At 40.8% G+C, this 19,617-nt stretch overlaps 1 protein-coding gene across 1 annotated transcript in view; it reads right to left on the reverse strand.

Moving 5' to 3' along the window:
• Positions 1-515: 515 nt before the first annotated feature.
• Positions 516-19,617, reverse strand: part of Enpp3 (ectonucleotide pyrophosphatase/phosphodiesterase 3) — a 73,450-nt gene continuing 54,348 nt past the window's right edge. The window contains exons 18-25 of the mRNA XM_057756154.1: positions 15,722-15,900; positions 13,958-14,009; positions 12,376-12,530; positions 6,293-6,428; positions 5,438-5,515; positions 4,278-4,410; positions 2,311-2,467; positions 516-722 (exon numbers count right to left, since the gene is read on the reverse strand). Coding sequence (XP_057612137.1) covers positions 552-722; positions 2,311-2,467; positions 4,278-4,410; positions 5,438-5,515; positions 6,293-6,428; positions 12,376-12,530; positions 13,958-14,009; positions 15,722-15,900 — 1,061 coding nt within the window. The 3' untranslated portion in view covers positions 516-551. The remainder of the gene's footprint in view (positions 723-2,310; positions 2,468-4,277; positions 4,411-5,437; positions 5,516-6,292; positions 6,429-12,375; positions 12,531-13,957; positions 14,010-15,721; positions 15,901-19,617) is intronic.

Below are 19,617 nucleotides of genomic sequence, written 5' to 3' on the forward strand. Positions count from 1 at the left end.
CGGGTTTTCAGGGTTGTAATCATCCAGCACTCATCTACAAATAGAGAGGGAACTAAAGCCCAGAATTTACCATCTATATTGAAGTCGTGTTGGAACAGAGGAACATGGAAGGGATTCTATGCACAGAATACCATCACACTGCTGGACGTATGGAGGGGTTTCCAGCTTGAGTCTTGTCTCTCTGTAATTTATAGAAGGGCTGGGAAGACGGCTTCGTGTTAAGAGCACTCACTGCTCTGGAAAAAGACCCAGGATCCTTTTCCCAGCAACCACACCACCACCTGTAACTTCAGCGCTAGGAGATCCAACGCCCTCTTCTGGCCTCCTTGGGTATCAGCACACATGCATGTGCATAGGACAGGAGTGTGCTGAGGATAAATAAAACTATTTTCAAAAAGATTTTCTAAAAGCTGTTTATAGAAATTAAAAGGCTAGATCATAATGAAAATATGCAATAAGACTTTAAGGATTAAGAAAAAATAGAAAATTTTATTTCATGATTATTTTGACAGAAAATTTCTTCATTTTGTCTAATTGCTTTATACATTCATTCAAATAATAGTTTCAAATACGGGTAAATATGTCTTCAGCTGCAAAATTTCAGAGACAGGCTGTGCTTTTTCCTGATAAAAGTCAAGGCCAGTAAGAAGTTCCACATCACGGACCCGAGCAACGTGTGCATTAAACCTCTCTTCCACCCAAAGGTCTTCTGTTTTGTCTTCCTGAAAAGTGAAACGCAGAACTGCTTCATTAGCATAAAGGTATTTTATTACTCTATTTTATTTTTATTGTCATGGCTCTTCATTGATATGACTAAATTTTATTTAATCCAACAAAGGTACTACAAAATTACTAGCCACCATAAACTCAGACCCACCGTGTACTTGCTGTAGTCACAAGTGTGTGTGTGCATACATGTTCATATGTGTGCGTTGCACACATGCATGTGGAGAATAGACATTGATATTGTGATTCTTCATCAGCTGTTCTTCCCGTTATTTTTCAGGTCACTCATTAAACCTGGAACTCACTGATTTGGTTATTCCAGCCGGCCAGCAAGTTCCAGGGATCTTCTTTCCTCTGTCTTCCCAGTGCTGGGATTGCATGTGTGCAGCACACTCTCTAGTTTTTTATACAAGTAGCGAGGATCTGAACTCAGGTCCCCAAGCTTGGCTGGAAAGTACTTTATCAACTAATTGAGCTCTTTCCCTAGCCCCTAGATACAAATATCTTTAAAGAAATATATTTTAGGTGCTGCTGTTTTGTTCCTAGGTTCAGAGCTAACACTGCCAACTTACATGAGTCTTTATTACTCTGACCTGTTTTTAAACTGTTACTACATATCAGTATATAGTACATAGCATCGGTTTGTGTTTTCAAACTAACACCAAAGGCACCATAAGTGCTATCTTCGAGTAATTTTTCAACCACATCAAAGTTTATAATCTTTCTACAATGATGAATACAGTTTTAAAAGGGTCATTTGTTTTTGCCTAAATGTCTGATATTTCTTCATCATAATTTAATGCAGCTTTTCAAAATTACCAGGCTGATAGGAATGGGTTTTTTCAGCTTACAAATAATATTATGATGAATAACTTGGAATGTTCTTTTTGCATTTAAGAAGATATCTTGAGGGTATATAAATGAAATTGTTAGATTTTTGAACATATGTAATTATAACTCTATAAAATATTAAGCATAACATTCCTTAAAATGTTTATGCCAATTTATACTCTTGTAGACAATGGAAGATGATCCCCATGTCACCTTATCTTTGTTCAGTGGTGAGCATGAAATAGCAGCTGATTCAAGTATTTTTTTAACCCACCACATTAGTATCTCATAATTATCATTATAAATATATCAATCATATTGCTATATTCCAAATTGTAATTCCCTCTTCTTCCCACTCCCTGTGTATGTGTGTGTGTTTAATATGTCATGCTTCAAGGTGCTGTAATTTTTATTTCTATATTCATTCATGGAAACATTAATTTAATGTAAACCTTAGTGTAAAATGTCAATGCTTGTGGAGTAAAAAAACTAGTTCTATTACCAGAGTTAGTATTACACACACACAGACACACACCACACACACAAAGACCTTCAGCTATAAACACTTGTTTACATGTCAGATTCAGGCTTGATAATAATTCTATATTTCGCACATCTATAGAGTTTGGACAAGCCAAACTCTAGCCACAAAGCTCTAAACCATGTGTTAGATAGAGCTGCTTTTGTGGCAGCCCAGATGAGATAGATGTGAGTATAATTTCCTGGGCCCCCGATTCTCCCTGTCACACTCACAGGACAGCTCTCCACGTTGGTGGGTCGGTGTGGAATGATGAAAGGCAGGACATCCAGCAACCCAGAGCAGTTGTCGGGTGTGTAGGCTTTGTTTTTACAACTTGTCAGCACCACAAAGTAGTGTGTTGGGATAGGAACGTCAGTGTCGGCTACGTACCTGAAAACATCATTGAAATGAATTGACATCAGTATAAATGGCAATATAAATTATATATATATGTATATATACATATATTTGTATACACACACACACACACACACACACATATATATATATATATAGCATTAAGAAAATTCCAAGGTGAATGACCTGCCAAAAGGAATAAGTGGAGAGCATGGATTGTATGGAAAACATAGATTTAGCAACTATGTCTCCCACTTCAGTGAGCCAGAAATTCTTAGCTGAATTCTTAGAGTGGTCATTCTATCATTATAATAAAATATTAGAATACAAGGAATTCTGCCTTCTGTATTTCCCAAGTCTGTTGGCTTCACACTTCATAGAGGTATCTTCTAATGGAGCAGGTGCCAAGAACAAAGGACCCCCAACCCTGCTGCTGTGCCCCTCCCCTGCATGTGCAAAGCTAAGAACAAAGGATCCTGATCCCTGTGGCTGTGCCCCTCCCCTGCACATGTGGAGTCATCTGCTCCTCTGAGACTCGTTTAATCAACTTTGTCATGGAGGGCTCACCTGTGGGGTAAATCCAGGTAACTGACAGTGCACAAATATGAACGCACATTTTAAAGTTGGTGTGTAAAGTAAGGGTGTGCTAGACGAAATGTGTGAACTTGTAGGGGCAGCAACATATTCCTGACTCAGTCAGGCTGTCTGGATTCCCACTCGGCTTTTCCAGATTGCTGGATAAGAATCTATTAGACAAGTTACTTATCTCTAAGCCCTGGTTTCCTCATTTTTGACTAGAGGCTAAGGGAACCTACCCTCAAGTTGTTTTGTAGATGAAGCAACACCTATGCAAATGCTTAGAAAACTACCTCATATGTAGTAAAGGGCTCTCAAAATATTTGTTGGCCTATTTCAATGAGAATATTTGGGGTTACCAAATGATGAGAAACAGAATCAGCTAAACCATGAAATGCAAGTCAGATATGGTGGCAAATACCTATGGCCTCAGCACTTGGGACACAGAAGTAAGAGGATCAGGAGCTCAAGAACATCTCAGTGACTAGGTGAGTTCAAGGCCAGCCTGGGTTACCTCTGACCTGGCCTCCAAACCAGACAAATGAAAAACAGTGAAATGAAAGATCAGCAAGCAGAGTAGGGGCTGGCGCCATGCTCAGTCTGGGCTTCACTTTGTCAGAAGGCTTACGCAGAAGCCGAGCTTTGCATATCTGGGCTGGATGCTACAGGGGTCCAGTTTTCTCCTTCTGACATTTTGGTAATAAAAGAAGGAATGGGTAAGGCTTCATCCTGCAATGGCCAAGCGCTAAAGCACACCGAGTACAGCAGTCGTTCTCAACAGTCTACTATAGTCAGGGTTAGTACTAAGGTGTGTAGTTCGGTTCAGCTGGTTTCTACTGAAATCTATTTACACCCTCTATTGAAAAATACTTTTGTGAATTTCCCACTGCATCTATGGAGTATACTAAGGTAAACTTAGTCTTTACTTCATTTTTTTCCCAATTATAGTTGGTTCGAATCTATCTTTATTGCTATTACCTTGATTTTCTACATCTCTTTCAGAAAATCTCATCTTGTCTCGGCCCACAGTTTATAACTTTTTCAATAATTTTTGTATAAACCATTGCCTGAAAACTCTTGCAGGGTCCACTAGTTTAATTTTTGACTATATGATTTTTTTTGCTAAATATTTAGGGTTGTAAATTGAAAATTGGCAGCTATTAAGTATATTACTACACAATATAGAGAGTACACAAATACATAACTAAAGCATTGGGATTTTCTCTTTTAATACTCTATTGCTAAATCAAAAAGTCAAATTACTTACTGTGTAATTTCATCTGGAGAATCAAAATGGCCATCATAGTTATAGTCGAATATTGGTCCGCTGACCACATTCACCCCATTTCTCTCCACAGCGTGTTTTATGAGGAGAACCTCATGGAAGTAGTCCCACATTTCTAAATGTGAAAGAACGGGGCGTTTTAAAGCAACTGCTTCTTCCGAGCAGCTGGAAGTGTTTTCCTATGTTGGTGCATTTAAATAGAATCGCATTCCACCTCGGTAGCTGTCAGTGGTGACCGGATGGGCTACACGGTAGTTCATGTGGCAAAAATAAACAGCCATGTGGATGATAACTCTTTATTGCTTTAGTTTCAGACTCAAAATTAGAGCAAAATGTGTCTCCAAATTCCTTCAACCATGACACAATAGTCGGAACACACATGCTGTCTTGTTAATCATTCTGGGGTATTTTTACACTACTTATGTGAATGTTAGTCAAATTTAGCTTTATGAATAGCTCTTAACAGTTAAGAAATAAAAACAAAAATTTTAAAAGCTATCAATTTCCAACAGCAAGTCAAAATTGTAATTAGTCGAAAAGAAACTGCATCAAGAGCTGGGCGGTGGTGGCTCACGCCTTTAATACCAGCACTTGGGAGGCAGAGGCAGGTGGATCTCTGTGAGTTTGAAGCCAGGCTGGTCTAAAAGTGCTAATTCCAGGACAGGCATGCAAGCTTCAGAGAAACCCTGTCTCGAAAAAAATAAAAATGAAAAAAAAAAAAAACCAACAAAGAAACTACATCAAAAGTTTTGCACCTGTATTTAAACTAACAGAATAAAAGGATCCAATATCAATAACATATTAAAGCAACAAAACATAGGTTCAGTTTGGCAGTCTAAGGAGTCAATTTATTAGTTTAAGATTAATACATATATGTCACCAGGTTTTTAATCCCAACTACCCTGTTGGATTAGAAAAAAAGATAACAAGTTCAAGGTCTGCCTGGACTACAGTGTAAGTTCAAGGTCAGTCTGGTCAATTTATCCAGACCCTGTTTCAAAGTAAAGATAATAACAGGTTGACCATAGAAGTTTGGGTACAAAGGCCAGGGCAGAGCCATGGGTCAGAACGGAGTGACGGTCCAGCATAGATCCAGCATAAGTCGAATGGCCAGTATGGGACTGGGGAGGCTAGGCACTTACTTTTGAATTCTTCGTACATTGGAACCAAATTGCTCGTAATTAAAGCATCATACTGACTGTTGGAAGTTCTATTGATTGCTGTAAAACAAATGTACATATACTTTAATATAAGATTTCAGTTGACTAGTTCTTTGCTTTCATAAGCCTCTTGGTATCTATAACTCCAAATCCCTGAAGCATGAATCTATTAGTCAACTATTTTTGTTCATGATTTAAAAACCAGAGTCACATACCAGGAGTAAAACCATTCCCAGAAACTGAAATTGTTGAAATTCTCACGAAAATATAAAAACGACATTCCCTGACAAACAGGAAAAAAGGTTTGAGTTTAAAAAAAAAAAAGCCACTGGTTTTCATGTGACCACAAGAGAGATCATTTCTTTAAAAAAAAAAAAATCAAAACCGTTTGAAATTCATTTTGCTCCTTAATCTACAGTTCAAAGCTCTCAGATACAGAGCCAAGCTGACAGACCAGGCTTCAGGTCCTGTTCTCTGCACCAAGACGCAGCTGTGTTCTCTGCAAGGACCTGAGCCCAGGCGGTATGCCAGAGATAATGTTGTCTTAGATGCTTGCGTCACTTTCCCAATATCCTTCAGTTGTAAAATTAAACTTAAACCTACTGAACTCTCTAAACATCTGGGCCTCATTACAGCTAACGTGTGGTTCCCACAGAAAAAAAATTTATTAATCTTTAAGGAAACCGGTTATACCACCCCTGGCCAGCCGGTGACCATCGAAGCCTCTTAGGCAGCCCAAGCAGGTCATTTGGCCGGGAAGTATATGTTTAACGCGCACGCCACATCCAGCTGATTGAGGGCTTTCGAGCTGTTGCTCTAAAAAAGTGTTTCACTAACCAGGAGGATAGAGGAAGCCATGGGTGATATTCTTGTCCGCTAAATAGAAGGAACATTTTTGGCTTTCAGAAGGAGCAACCCTGACATCAGCCCGCAGACAGTCTGGGACAGTGGTAGGAAGAGGTGATGTGTCTCCCTGTTGAAAGAGAGAGAAGGGGAAAAAATTACACCCACAGTTGTGGCTCGCCCACTGCCTTATTTGGTTTGTGACTTCCCTAGACTGGTTCTCATTTACCCTCTTCCTATTTTCTTAGTGAATCAGATCTACGCTAGCAACAGGGATGGATGTGTTCGGTTATGTTTTCTTGTGTGCTTCCCTTCTGGTTAGGGGATGTTGGGAGGACAAATCAAATATACCTTGGAAGAGAACATTTGCAGAATAAAACCTGAACTGAGAGTAAAGAAAGAATGGGAACTGTTGCCGAAAAACAAAATATTTTTCAGGATTGAACTTCTCTGTAAGGCTATGTTTGTGCATGCAAATAAATGTAGGTGGAAAGCGCTGGGCAGGAGGGGTGGCTCAGTGGTTAGCAGCACTGGCTGCCCCTTGGTTCAGTTCCCAGAATCTACATGGCAGCTCACAACTGTCTGCAACTTCATTTCCAGGGAATCCGACACTCTCTTCTGGCCCTGTAGGCACCATCCAGACAGTTGGTGTGTGTGTGTGTGTGTGTGTGTGTGTGTGTGTGTGTGTGTGTAGATAAAAATTAACTACATTGTTTCTAAACTGGGCGAGAAATTCTAATAAGCATACAAAGAGCTGTGGTTATCTAAACATATAAAATAGAAATATATTTTATACATTGTATATAATAGATGCATTATAACACAAATATAACATATACGAATATGACAAAGGGTCTCAGGCATACCGGGTTGGCCTTGAACTTGCTATATAGACAAGGACAACTTTCCAGACCTCCACTTTCCAAGGGATTACAGGCATGTTCTACTAAGTCTTATTTATATGGTGCTGGAGAATAAACCCAGAGATAATGCCTTCTGGGCAAGCAATCTACCAAGTGAACTACATCCCCAGTCGCCAAACATCCTTATTTTTTAAGTAGAATAAGTTTGTAAGATAAATTATAAAATAGATTTAAAGGGTATAATTTCATTTTTAATCACATTTAAAGACTAATACTGAACCTCATCCACAGAATTATTCCGCAAATGTGATTGTTGACTGGACTCCGCATGCATGATGACAATGCATTATGTGTCACCATATTTGAGAATACATACTCATAAATAAGTAAAAACAAAAAAAAATACTACTTGCTTCCATTTTTCAGGGGCTTTGATATTTTTATTCTATACTTGATGGATATTTTCCTGAAGAAATAATCTTGAAATAATACATTTCAAAAGAAAACTACCCTAAGCTTGTCCTGTTTCTTATTCAGTGTGCTGTGCTTACAGCAAATGTTAGCTACGGTGTCTATCTAATCCGTGAGACTGACAGTTGATGGTAAGGGAACTGGGGAAGCCAGGCGGGGACTGGAAATGCGGGCACAGTGCAATGCTTCAGTAGGAAAGCACTTCCCAGGAGCTTAGTACAGTTCTCATCTTGATATTAAATACGTACTGTTGTCTTAGCTTTCTTCTAAAGCTTGTGAAGAAACATTAATAATGAAGACACAGAAGAAATTGCAAGAAGTACTCAGAAGTTAGTTTGAAAACAGTATGGAACTTCCTTTAAAAGAGAACTGAAAACTAGATCTACCACGTATATGACTCTGCTGTGTTCCTAGGTGTTTGTTAAAGGGCTCCAAGCCAACACTCCACTGAGATAGTGGAAATCTTGTTTACTGCAGGATGATTCAGTGCAGCTGTGCAGAGGCATAGAGAAAGAAAACATACTACATATGCACCATGGAATTTATTCTGTCAGAAAGAAGAATAAAGGTACGTTGTTGCAAGAAAAGCAGATGCAACAAGAGATAATTGTATTAAGCAAATTCAGGCAGTCTCTGAAAAAACAATTATATGTTTTCTATTATGTGTGGTTGTGTTATTTAAATAGATACATAAAAACATGTATGTACATATGACATGTAAGTAGAAGTCAGGCCATCTAGAGCAGCAGTTCTATGCCGGTGGGCTGGATTAGAAATGTCCTTTCTGAACTCGGCGATGGTGGCACGTGTCTTTAAACCCGGCACTCAGGAGGCAGAGGCAAGTGAATCTCTGTGAGTTCAAGGCCAGCCTGGCCTACAGAGCTAGTTCCAGGATAGACTCCAAAGCTACAGAGAAACCCTGTCTCGAACAACCAAAAAAGAAACAGAAAAAGATAAAAGCCCAGAGGCAAAAGGTAGATAGGATAATTTAAGAAAAACATGGCTAGAAATAAGCCAAGCTAAGACCAGACATCTGTAAATAAGAAAAAGACTCCATGTGTGTGATTATTTGGAAACTGGGAGGTGGGAGGCTCAAAGAGCCAAAGAGCAATACAAACAACCAACTGCACTGTAGTGTGTCCTGTAGCAAAGTCAACAACGGCACACAACTTTATTATTTACCTGATGGTACAATTTAAAATGACTTGTAGTTCAAAAAAATGTCTAGGACATGTATTGTCCCTAGCTATTTAAAAACTTACAAACATGATTAGTTCATAATTTTCAGAACCCAAGAGGGCTTTGCATTAATTCCCACTTGGTTCAGTAGCAAGGACTTGCAGTAAGTATGAAGCCCTGAGTTCTGATCCCCAGCCCTGCCCTGTAGCACACGTCTGCAATCCTGAGGCTCCTTCAGCACGATGGAGTGGAGGCAGGAGAGACTCTGGAAGCTTGAAGTCCAGCTATCTGCACTTACTCAGCCATGGACAACAATAACAATGGCTTTGTCTCAACAAGACAAAAGATGAGAATCAGTACTTAAGGTTGTCTCTGACCTGGCAGCCACATGTGCGCCCACAAACACACACACACACACAGTTCCCAATGATGTGGGAGATGTGTACATACATTATTTAGCGTGTGTATGTGTGTATAGTGCTTATATATATATAAGAATATATTGTATATTATATTATAAAATGACAGGTATTTTTCAATATTAACTTTTTAATCAAAAAAGTTTCAATTTCATACCACATTGATGAAGTATCTTCTTTAAATAACCACCATAATTCTTGCTTTATTTTCATTATTTTTTTATCTAGTTAGACAAGTAACTCAAATCCTCCTACTGAGTAGGCCCAGAAGCAACATCAAAACAAACCCTGACCAGATTTAATGTTTCCAGAAGTTGTTGTGGGAGGACCATGATTTCAAGTCACAATTCCTCCCCCAGAACTCTTCTGTGATAACAACCAAAATGACAACACCCACCTAAACCACAGAAAAACACAGACGCCGTAAAACTTAAAGACAAACCAGTTGCGCCCCAAACGCAGGGCTGATCTATGACATTTTACATGGAGCTCCAAACATCCTCCTATGTAATTTTCTTCAACCACAACACACAGAGAGAGTAATTTTTGAATTAGAAAGCAGAAAATTGCTAGAATTCCATCCTGTCACGTGGAGGGCAACAATACACAAACACCTCTGTGGGATCAGAGAGTGGACAGGGTCTTTTGGTAACACAGATGTTGACTTTACAATACAACGAAGGCCTTTACTGATCACCTAGCCTGAACCCAGATACAATCTCTGCCTTTGGCATCCCCCACTGCCCTAGTAAATGCAAGAATGCTAGGCACAAAGAGGAAGCATCAAAAACAAGCATCCCTTTAGATCACTTTAGATCACTATATGATAATTCTGAAATAGTCCATAACAAGCCCGTATTCCTGCCATGGCTACTATGTGCCTTGCACCCAGGACTGCTTTTAGCGCTTTCAATAGCTAGTATTGTTGTTCTTTATCAATTAAGAGAAAAGTACTGCTCTCTAGGTATAAAAACAAAACCATTAAATGAGATCACAAAACACTGGCTGTTAGCTAATGATTATTTTTTAAAACACTTGTTGGTTCAGTTCTTTTTATACACCAAAGAGACTACAAATTATCATGTTTTCTTCTTTGAAATATTATAACAAAGAAATTATGTTTCCTTCCTCATATAAACAGATAAAATGGCAATGTTAATTATACTACTTTGCTTCTTTCCTCTATTTTTATCTTCCAGTTTTAAAGTATTAAATGCTTCAAATCATTCAACTATAAAACCATATTATTATGTTAAACAAACAAACAAACAAACAAAAACAAGCATCCCCCTTAACTCCAAGCAAGCCCTGCCCCTGGACTTTTCATGATCAGGGACTGGATAAGAAGACCGACCTTGAACTTGCTGGCCCTCTCAAAAGCAAACACAAACCGGGAATTATTTTAAGGGAAACTGAAAACACAGCACAAACACCTGAATAGTGTGCCCGTTAAGAGAGTAACGGGGCTACCAGCCTATGTAGGAACTCAGGTAACTGCACAACATTTACCACATTGGGGAACAAACATTGGTACCCCGTTAGCAATGGTCACAACTGAATCATTGTTGGCTGTGAAGCTGGTTTTCAGGACCCAGACAGCTTTAACGGGTAGTAGAAAAATATGCTTATTTTTCTGCAAATATCCTTAATTGGACTAAAAAGAGTAAGAGTAGATAAACTAAATGTAGCCAGTTACTTCTTTTCTATAAATGAAGTGGTGCCCTTAGCAAGAGGAGGAATAGCTAGAGTTTGTCATGAGTTTTTGACTGTTAAATACTACGATTTTTCTACACACACACACACACACGACTTCCTGGCTATTTCTTCACTCTTCTGCTTGGTGGTACAGCTTTGTCCTTACAGTGTTGAGACTAATTCACCAAATCCATACCGTTCAGTGAGCAGTTCCCGTCCTGTAGACTTGAAAGAAACCCTTCCCCCCGCTCAAGGAGTTCAAGGATGGGTTTCATCCACAGTTCCCTGATTGCTAATGAGACTGAATGACTTGAATCACTTTTACTGTGCATCTTCTAAGCTGCCTCCCATCCTCTTGTTTACGTACAGGGGTTGGCTGTCTGTCTTAGACCCTAATTACTATTCATGCTATTCGTCCCTTGTTTCTATATCCAACAGAAATTCACTGTTGCATCTATGATTTTCATTTCTACATATAATAGCATGAATATGGTCTAATTAAATTCCCTTGTAATTTTGTTAGTATTATTCCCCAAAGCTCCAAGGTCATAAAAATATAAATGAAAAACATACAGATTTGCCCATCGTATTTAGGCCTATAGGTCAGTCAGCAAGCTAACTCTGTATAGCATGAGAAAGAGACCTAATATTTTCTTCAGACGGGTACCCAACCATCTCAACGCCATTTAGAGAACTAGGAGCTTGTCAAAGAGTAAATAGGGAAGGATATTTACCTAAGCAAGTCCTCAACTTCAGGCTAAAGAGACCTGTGACACAGAACATATGTACATACAATGTTCTAGAGCATTAGGTCCTTCCAGGGAGGGCTAGACAGCATTTACACTGTGCTTCTCACAGCTCACAGCACACAGGAAAATGCTTATTAGATAATCAGAGGGACAAGAAGTTTTATATAAGTCACCATCACCTCCAAGGTGCACCTACCACCTACTCCAGGGAGAGCAGGAAGATAGTATGAGGGTTTTTTTTTGGGGGGGGGGGGCGGTTTCGAGACAGGGTTTCTCTGTGGCTTTGGAGCCTGTCCTGGAACTAGCTCTTGTAGACCAGGCTGGTCTCGAACTCACAGAGATTCACCTGCCTCTGCCTCCCAAGTGCTGGGATTAAAGGCGTGCGCCACCACCGCCCGGCAGGAAGATAGTATGATCGTCCTTTTGCCTCTGTTTGAGTCGTCCTTTCCTCCCTCCTTACCACTCAGCAAACTGGCCTAAATTGTTATTTCTAATTTCTCCAGGTACAGCACAAAGTCTTCCTTCTCTGTACCCATATGCCACCTATAAGGGTCTTTCTATCAGAACTGTAGCATTTCCTTGTAAGTGACAGGGAGTCTGTGCTCACTTTGTGAACTCTTCAGCAAACCAGGACCCAACCCTTACAGAGTTTAGAGTTCAAATCTTTCCGCTGCCCACTGGTCACCGGGCTCCAAGCTTACCGGGTTGGGAACCGTGTATGAGCTCCACATGGCCATCTTCATATCTTTGTCAAATCCACTGATGTATTCCCTGTGGTAAAGGAGACAGTGCTCTTTGTTCGGCTGTATCACCCTGGGCCTCCCAAATGGCAAATTTGCTTTCGTTGTTGCTGTGACTGAAACAAAGAGGACATAAAACATTTGTGACATCAGCAAATTGGTACACAGTGACTTCCACTCTCCCAATAGGGGTTATGTGTCAGAGAGATGGATTAATAGTTTGCAGCAACCCTACGAGATGGCTTATCATCTTGTTGTGCCCGTCGCAAAGGGGAAGTTCGAACAAGTAACTGGGCCAACCCAGGGTCTAAGCAGAGACCTGAAGCCTGCCTTCTTTAGCTCCTTGTTGTTGAAGAGCTCACAAAATACAGCTTAAGAGCAAAGGAAGCTCACAGCCAAACATGCATATTTTGGAGGGCAGATGATTCCCCTTAATAACTGTCATAGCCACGCTGACATCCTGTGCCCCAGGGAATAGTGTTTGGAGGTGAAACTTATAGGTGATACAGGCTGTGACATGTAACCCTTGTAAGTGGGATTTGACCCTCAGAGCTGAGACCCTGGAGAGAGTCACTATCCATTTCTGCTATGGGAGGTTCTGATGAGGAAGCAGGAACCTCCTGCTGGAATCTGCTGGCACCTTGACTTTGAACTTCATTTGCAGAACTTTGTGAAACAAATTTCTGTTGTCAAAGTCACCTTGTTTACAGTGTTTTAACATCCTGGAGAACTAAAGAGAGTTTGTTTCTGTGTTTGTGATTGTATGCTGTTATATAACTCATTCAAAACATCTGAACAATATCTAGAAAATTACATTTGAACTGCACATGGGCAAATTTTTCTTATCACTCACCCCCAGATAATATACCAATAGTTATTCTCATAGCATTTATATTGCTATTGGTTATTGTAGGTAATTCAAAAATGGTGTAAAGTTTCTGCAGGGATATGCAGAAGTCACATGCACACACTACACCATTTTCTATAAGAGCTTCAGCATCCTCAGACTCAGGGCATCCTCAAGGGGTCCAAGAACAATCTCTATAGATATAAGAAATGACTGTATCCCGAGTTTATCAATGATGCAGCTGAGGTACCCTAACTTTAATACTTAGAAAATAATACATAATGGTAACAGTGATGTAAGAGATGCTTCCAAATTCTCTCCACAGACTTTTAAAAAACTTTACAACTACATGAGGTAGGTACAACTACTGTAGATGAAGATACAACAAAATTAGATGGCCCTGAGGGGAGACAGTAGGAAAGCTACAGAGATCAGGTTCAAACTCAGCATTGTGATCTGTTCATATCTTCGAAAGGGAATAGAAGACATGGATGAGGCACAATCATTTCAAGGATGTTCCTGGGAACACTGTAGCTCCAAGCTAGCTACTCTATTGTTAGAATTCTACATGTGTTTGCTTGTTCCTCTTGTATAGCGTCCTTAAAATCTACATTCAAAAGTTTTTATGAGTTTAGTTTGAAAACCCTTCAAAGGGCAATGTTGTGTACTGTTAGCTCACAGTTTTTGCTGACTTACTGTCTCCGTCGTTGAGATTTAGCATTTGATTAACTTGCTCTACTTGATCATTCTGCAAGGTGAGAGAGAGAAGGGAAGAAATAAGTCAGTGTTTTAAAGAATGACCAAGAATATTTCTGAAGCAATGGCACAAAGTGCTTTACCACTGAACAAAGAAACAAGACTAATTTGTCTTTAAATTCCAATTATGTCACTACTCAGAAACACAGAAGTATTTCTGTCACTGTGTGTGTGTGTGTGTGTGTTTTCAAAGATATTGTTAATTGGGAAAAGCATTATGATAACAACTGGGATTAAGTTGGAATGGCTACATCCTGATGTTTCTCAAACTTTCCTGTGAATACAGATGCCTGAAGGACTTGCTAAAGTTCAGATTCTGGGACTGGGCGGTGGTGGCACATGCCTTTAACCCCAGCACTCGGAAGGCAGATGTAAACAAATCTCTGTGAGTTCGAGGCCAGCCTGATCTACAAGAGCTAGTTCCAGGACAGGCCCCAGAGCTACACAGAGAATCTCTGTCTCAAAAAATAAATAAATAAATAAATAAATAAATAAATAAATAAATAAATAAAACAAAAAAAATTCTGATTCAGCAAGCCTGGAGGATGGCCTGAGATTATGCATGTCTTTCCAACCTAGAAGAGACATATAGGCCAGTTCTGGGGCCACATTTTAAACAGCAAGAGGCATTCTTTACAGAAAGGGACTCTGGGGTTACAGTCAGATAGGCTTGCTGTCTCACTTCTCTTGGGCCCCCTTTATCTCTAAAATATAGAACACATTGCCCATGTTATGTTATTAATGATTTTTATCGCAGTTCCATTGAAGTTATCTGGAACAGGAAGTAGGAAATCACCATCTGAAGATATACACACAGAAAAGAACTCCACACCCCTAGTAGGACCTTTTCCGATGGATTTACCATTTTTTTCAGAAATATTATTGGACTTTGTCCATTTAAAGTCTTCATCCACAACAATAAGGAGCAACTCCTAACTGTACTATTTACATTTAAAGTTATTCTTCTGATTCCTTGTCCTTTGGTCTCCTCCTAGCAATGAAACTTTTCCTTATCACCAACGTCCTGGTATCTGAAGTATTACTTTTGAACCTAGCGCAGAGCTTACTATATTTAAAAACAAACAAACAAAAAAAAAACTTCGCAGTATATACTGCCAGTTTTCCAGTGTTCAACTGCGTCCTGGTAGATTCTGCACCTCTGTTAAAACAATGCCACCAGCACACACACTGCTGAGTGTGTCTAAAGCCAGATTAGAACCCCTACTCCCTCTGTTCTAAGTATCTGAAGAGAGTACCTGATTCTTAAACTGTAAAGAAATGGCTGGAGAGATGGCTCAGCAGTTAGGAGCACTGACTGCCTTTCCAGAGTTTGATTCCCAGTAACCATCTCAGGGATTTGATGCCCTCTTCTGGCATAAAAGCATATATGCCGATAGAGCACTTGTATATGAAACCAATATTTTTTAAAAAGAAAATGGTTTAAATGGGAACTCAAAGAGAATGTCAACATTACTATTTTGAATGTCTAAGGTGAGTTCACACACAGGAAAACGAACCCTTCTCAACAATGCTGTCCTGTTCCCAGAGCACACTCACATACCTAACCATAGAGCCCCTCCACTGTACTCTCTCACTTCTTGAGGGTCAGAGAAACAACAGACAGTTACTCAGTAAGCATCCCAGTCAGAATGCAAACTCCATGGCCCCTTTACATCCTTGTAAAGACATGAAGCTGTTACTTACCGTCTGCAGCTCAGAGCATGAGCAGTTCAGTGTGTCTGGAGGCAGTGAGGTAGAAAAGCCACAGACAGAAGGTGTTGACAGTTCTCCCGCATGCGACGGCTCATAAAACGGTGCCTTCAGAAGATGGTTTAGGCTCCCATGTGTGCCGTTGTTTGGTGCTGGCTGAATGTGTAGGAGATCTGTTTTTTTTTAAAAGTAACAGTAATAAGTTCAAATTAACTTGGACGGGGAAGGGAACAATTCTTTTTGTGGGATATGGGGGCCTGAAAAAGCCACCCGGAGTTTAACGTCTGTTATAAAGTCTGCTACAATGTAGTTACATTAGGACTTAGTTCACTGACCTCCATCACCCCCCTCCCCCAAGTCACCAGCCTCTTGTCTGTCTACACGGAAGCACTCTGCATGATGAACCACGGTAACCTCCATGAACTTATTTCTCTAGGGACGAACTGCGTTACTTAAACAATCACTTTGCCCCTTAAGCACACTGTGATTGTTAAGTATTAAAAGCTATAGTCTTTGTTGTTTGTTTGTTTGTTATTATTGTTAGTGTTGTTGTTGTTGAGACAGGATCCTATTGTGTCGACCTGGCTGACTTGGAACTGGCTGTATAGACCCGGCTGGCCTGAAATGCCAGAGATCCACCTGCCTCGGCCTCCCAAGTCCTGTGATTAGAGGTGTGTGCTAAAACAATGTTCTGGGGCTAGAGAGATGGCTCAGTGGTTAGAAGCACCGGATGATATCACAGATGACCCTAATTTCCAGCATCGGGTATGGCAGCTCCCAGTTGCCTGTGACTTCACTTCCAGGTGACCCAACACTCTCTGCCCTCTGCCGGTATCTGTACATTCGTGGTGCACAAAAATTCACATAGGCGCACATACATGTACATAATGAAAATTAATAAACTTCTTTAAAAAGCTATACTATTAGTAAAAATACATTTCTGGAAAATTAATTTAAAATCTTACAGTCTATTTATGTAATTACAAAAATTCTTTAGGGATATTTTTTAACCTAAATTAGAGGTCAGTGAGATGGCTCAGTAAATAAAGGCACTTGCTGGCAACCCTTATGACTTCAGTTTCATCCTGAGGACTCACACGATTCCTGTAAATTGTCCCCATGCAAACACACACTTAGCATAATTTTTTAAAAAAACAACAAATTTTGTTCTTTATTTAGAGAACTTTTTCTATTTTTCCTATAAAAACAAGTTATATCAAATACTTTACAGGCATCGTCATTTTTAGAAGCTCTGGATGATAACGGGGTCATTTGAGACTTGGCTTATCTAACCCTTTTTGCTGGAGAGGGTCTTCTTCAAGTCTAGTTAACTAGCTTTGGTGAGACAGGTAAAAGCAAGCCTCTTTTCCCAAGCATTAATACTCTCAAATCTGTTAAAATCTACTAAAAATCACTATTAGTGTTGATAATAAATTCTTCGTTTTTCTCTAAATGAGCAAAGACATTGGGGGAGGAGCAATACGGCTCCCCAGTGAGCAGCTGTTGATTGTCTCTTGCTGTCCTTGCTGCGCTGAGGGAAAGGACACTGTCTAACAGCCAACATGAATCCTTTTCTAACACCAGCTTATCTCAAACACTCCACTGGTGCCTTCCTGCCCAAGACTGCGGCTGGCGTGCTCAGCTCCTGAAAGCAGAGCCAAGTTTCAAATACTTTCTAAAAAAACGCTGTATTGTTGGAATCCACAACGAACTGTAGTTGATCCCGCAGTCATTCCCACCTGCGTCAGGGAAGAGACACTTCCCCTCCATCTAACCGTGACTACAATTGGGAAAAGAAGCACAAGTCTCAAAAAACCGGTAATTGGTTCTGGGAGGTGTGATTGGTCCAGACAAATGACTGTGATTGGTCCAAACACGCTGCAGGTCACTCAGTGAGTGGGCTGGGGGGTGGTCTCCTGCACCGCCTTCTCCCAAGATACTACAGTATCAGCACCCCACCCACACCCCCAATAAGGCTTGTCTTGCATGAGTGGTCCCTCTGGTCTATTGTCAGTACTGCAGACTGGATTTGTAGCACAAAGAAAGCGGCCACAGAGCCCATGGGAAGACAGCCGAATACTAGAGGCAATAGAATAGCGGTGGCAGCCAATGCCGAGCAGGCCGCAAACCAGGCTGTGAACGCCTCAAAGCAGGGGATTGCTTTGCAGCTGAAGAAGGCAGTAACTAACAGTGGTACCCCAACCTCCGGAGTGACCTGTCTAGGTGACCCAAACAGTCCCGGCAGAGGCAGCCACACTGAGTAGTCTGGCACCAACCAAGCTGAGAAAGCAGCTGGGGCATAAATAAGGGTAGAGAAAAAGATGCACGTGGTGAGAAAGTGGACAGTCAACACTGACGAAGGATAAACAGCAATAAAGAGCCAGAAAAGAGAACATGCGGATCTTGGCCACCAAGGAAGCTGCAGAGGGCTGTCAAGTCTCAACCTAGGATCTCAAAGTCCAGCCTGAGTGTTGTACACTCCTGCTGCCAAGGGCCGGATACACATGACCTACATAAAGAATGAACACTAGAGGGCGCTACCTGCTGCTGCTTTGACTACAATGGTTGATGCTGTTCACCAAACTCCGGTAGAACTACATAGAAATAGAAGCTGCTAGAAGCTAGCGCTTGCAGAGCTCCTCCCTGCCTACCCACGACTCCTATCTGGGTAGAGCAAAGGACCCTCAGACCTTTGCAGGGTGACAGCAAAAACAAAGCCTGCTATGAGGCTCTCATTAGAACAAAAAGCACACGTTTCCCGGAATGAGTAGGAACACACCATGCACACAGATTTCTGACCATCGTCACTCCGGGTCCTGCCTCTCTCCCTTCCTAAAAGCTCTTTGTACCCTAAAGTCCCTGAGATACATGTAGAGATATGAGAGGGAGTTTCCTTTGTCTATTTCAGGACCAGTTTGAATGAACACGCTCCCTTAACCTAACTTCTTCAACTTGTTTTTTCTGTAGCACATTCAGGGCTATGAATCTTTGATTCCCGAGAAAGCCTACCACCGCAGACCTCCCGGAGCCCTATCCAATACCTTCTGATCACCCCAACAAGGCCAGAATCCCTGATCCAAGCCCAGCTCCAGGGACCAAGAACTTAAGTTGTTAGGGCTGTGATAAATAGTTTTTAAAGTCTTATTACCCTTATGCATGTATTTGGATGCTGTCTATTTAACGTATTTACTGTGATGGGGAAGGGCACGTGTACAGGGATCCGAGGACAACTTGTGGGAATCTTTTCTCTTCTTCTCCCATGTGTATTACAGAACTGGACTCAGAAAGCACCTCTCTACCTGCTGAGTCACCTGGCCAACCCCCACCCTGTGTTCAAACAGAGACTTTTTGTCCCTCTAAGTCACATTCAGTTATGACGAGCCAAGAACAAGATTAAGAAAAACAATCGTGAATCTGTCCGTGTCCAACCGACAGTGAAATTGCAGCTCCTCCCTGCTCAGGCGGTCTAAGTGAACAATCTGCTGGTGTCGTAGACCAAGGCAAGCGTGTAGAAGGAGGTTTGGTTCCTGGACCACTAATTCTTCACAGTTTTATAACACTTAGTGTAATAACAAGTGTTGAGCAAAATGAGACTTTATTACCCCGTTTAGTTTCAGAAGACTTCTCTTGTAATAATAGGAAGGCACGTTTTAGTTGAGTTTGTATATATGTGTGTGTGTATATATACATACATACATACACACACACACATACACACACACACACGCCTCCTTCTTTGAGACCTGGTCACTCAGTGAAGCTGAACCAGCTGTTTAGACTGGCTGGGGAGTGAGCCCCGGGGATCTGCCTGAGTCTGTTCTATCAATGACCACAGGAGTGCTAAAGGTCTGACCTCCGGTCCCCACGCCTGTGCGGCAAGCACTTTACTG

Source organism: Chionomys nivalis, chromosome 2 (assembly GCF_950005125.1).
Source record: "Chionomys nivalis chromosome 2, mChiNiv1.1, whole genome shotgun sequence".
Classification (NCBI taxonomy): Eukaryota; Metazoa; Chordata; class Mammalia; order Rodentia; family Cricetidae; genus Chionomys; species Chionomys nivalis.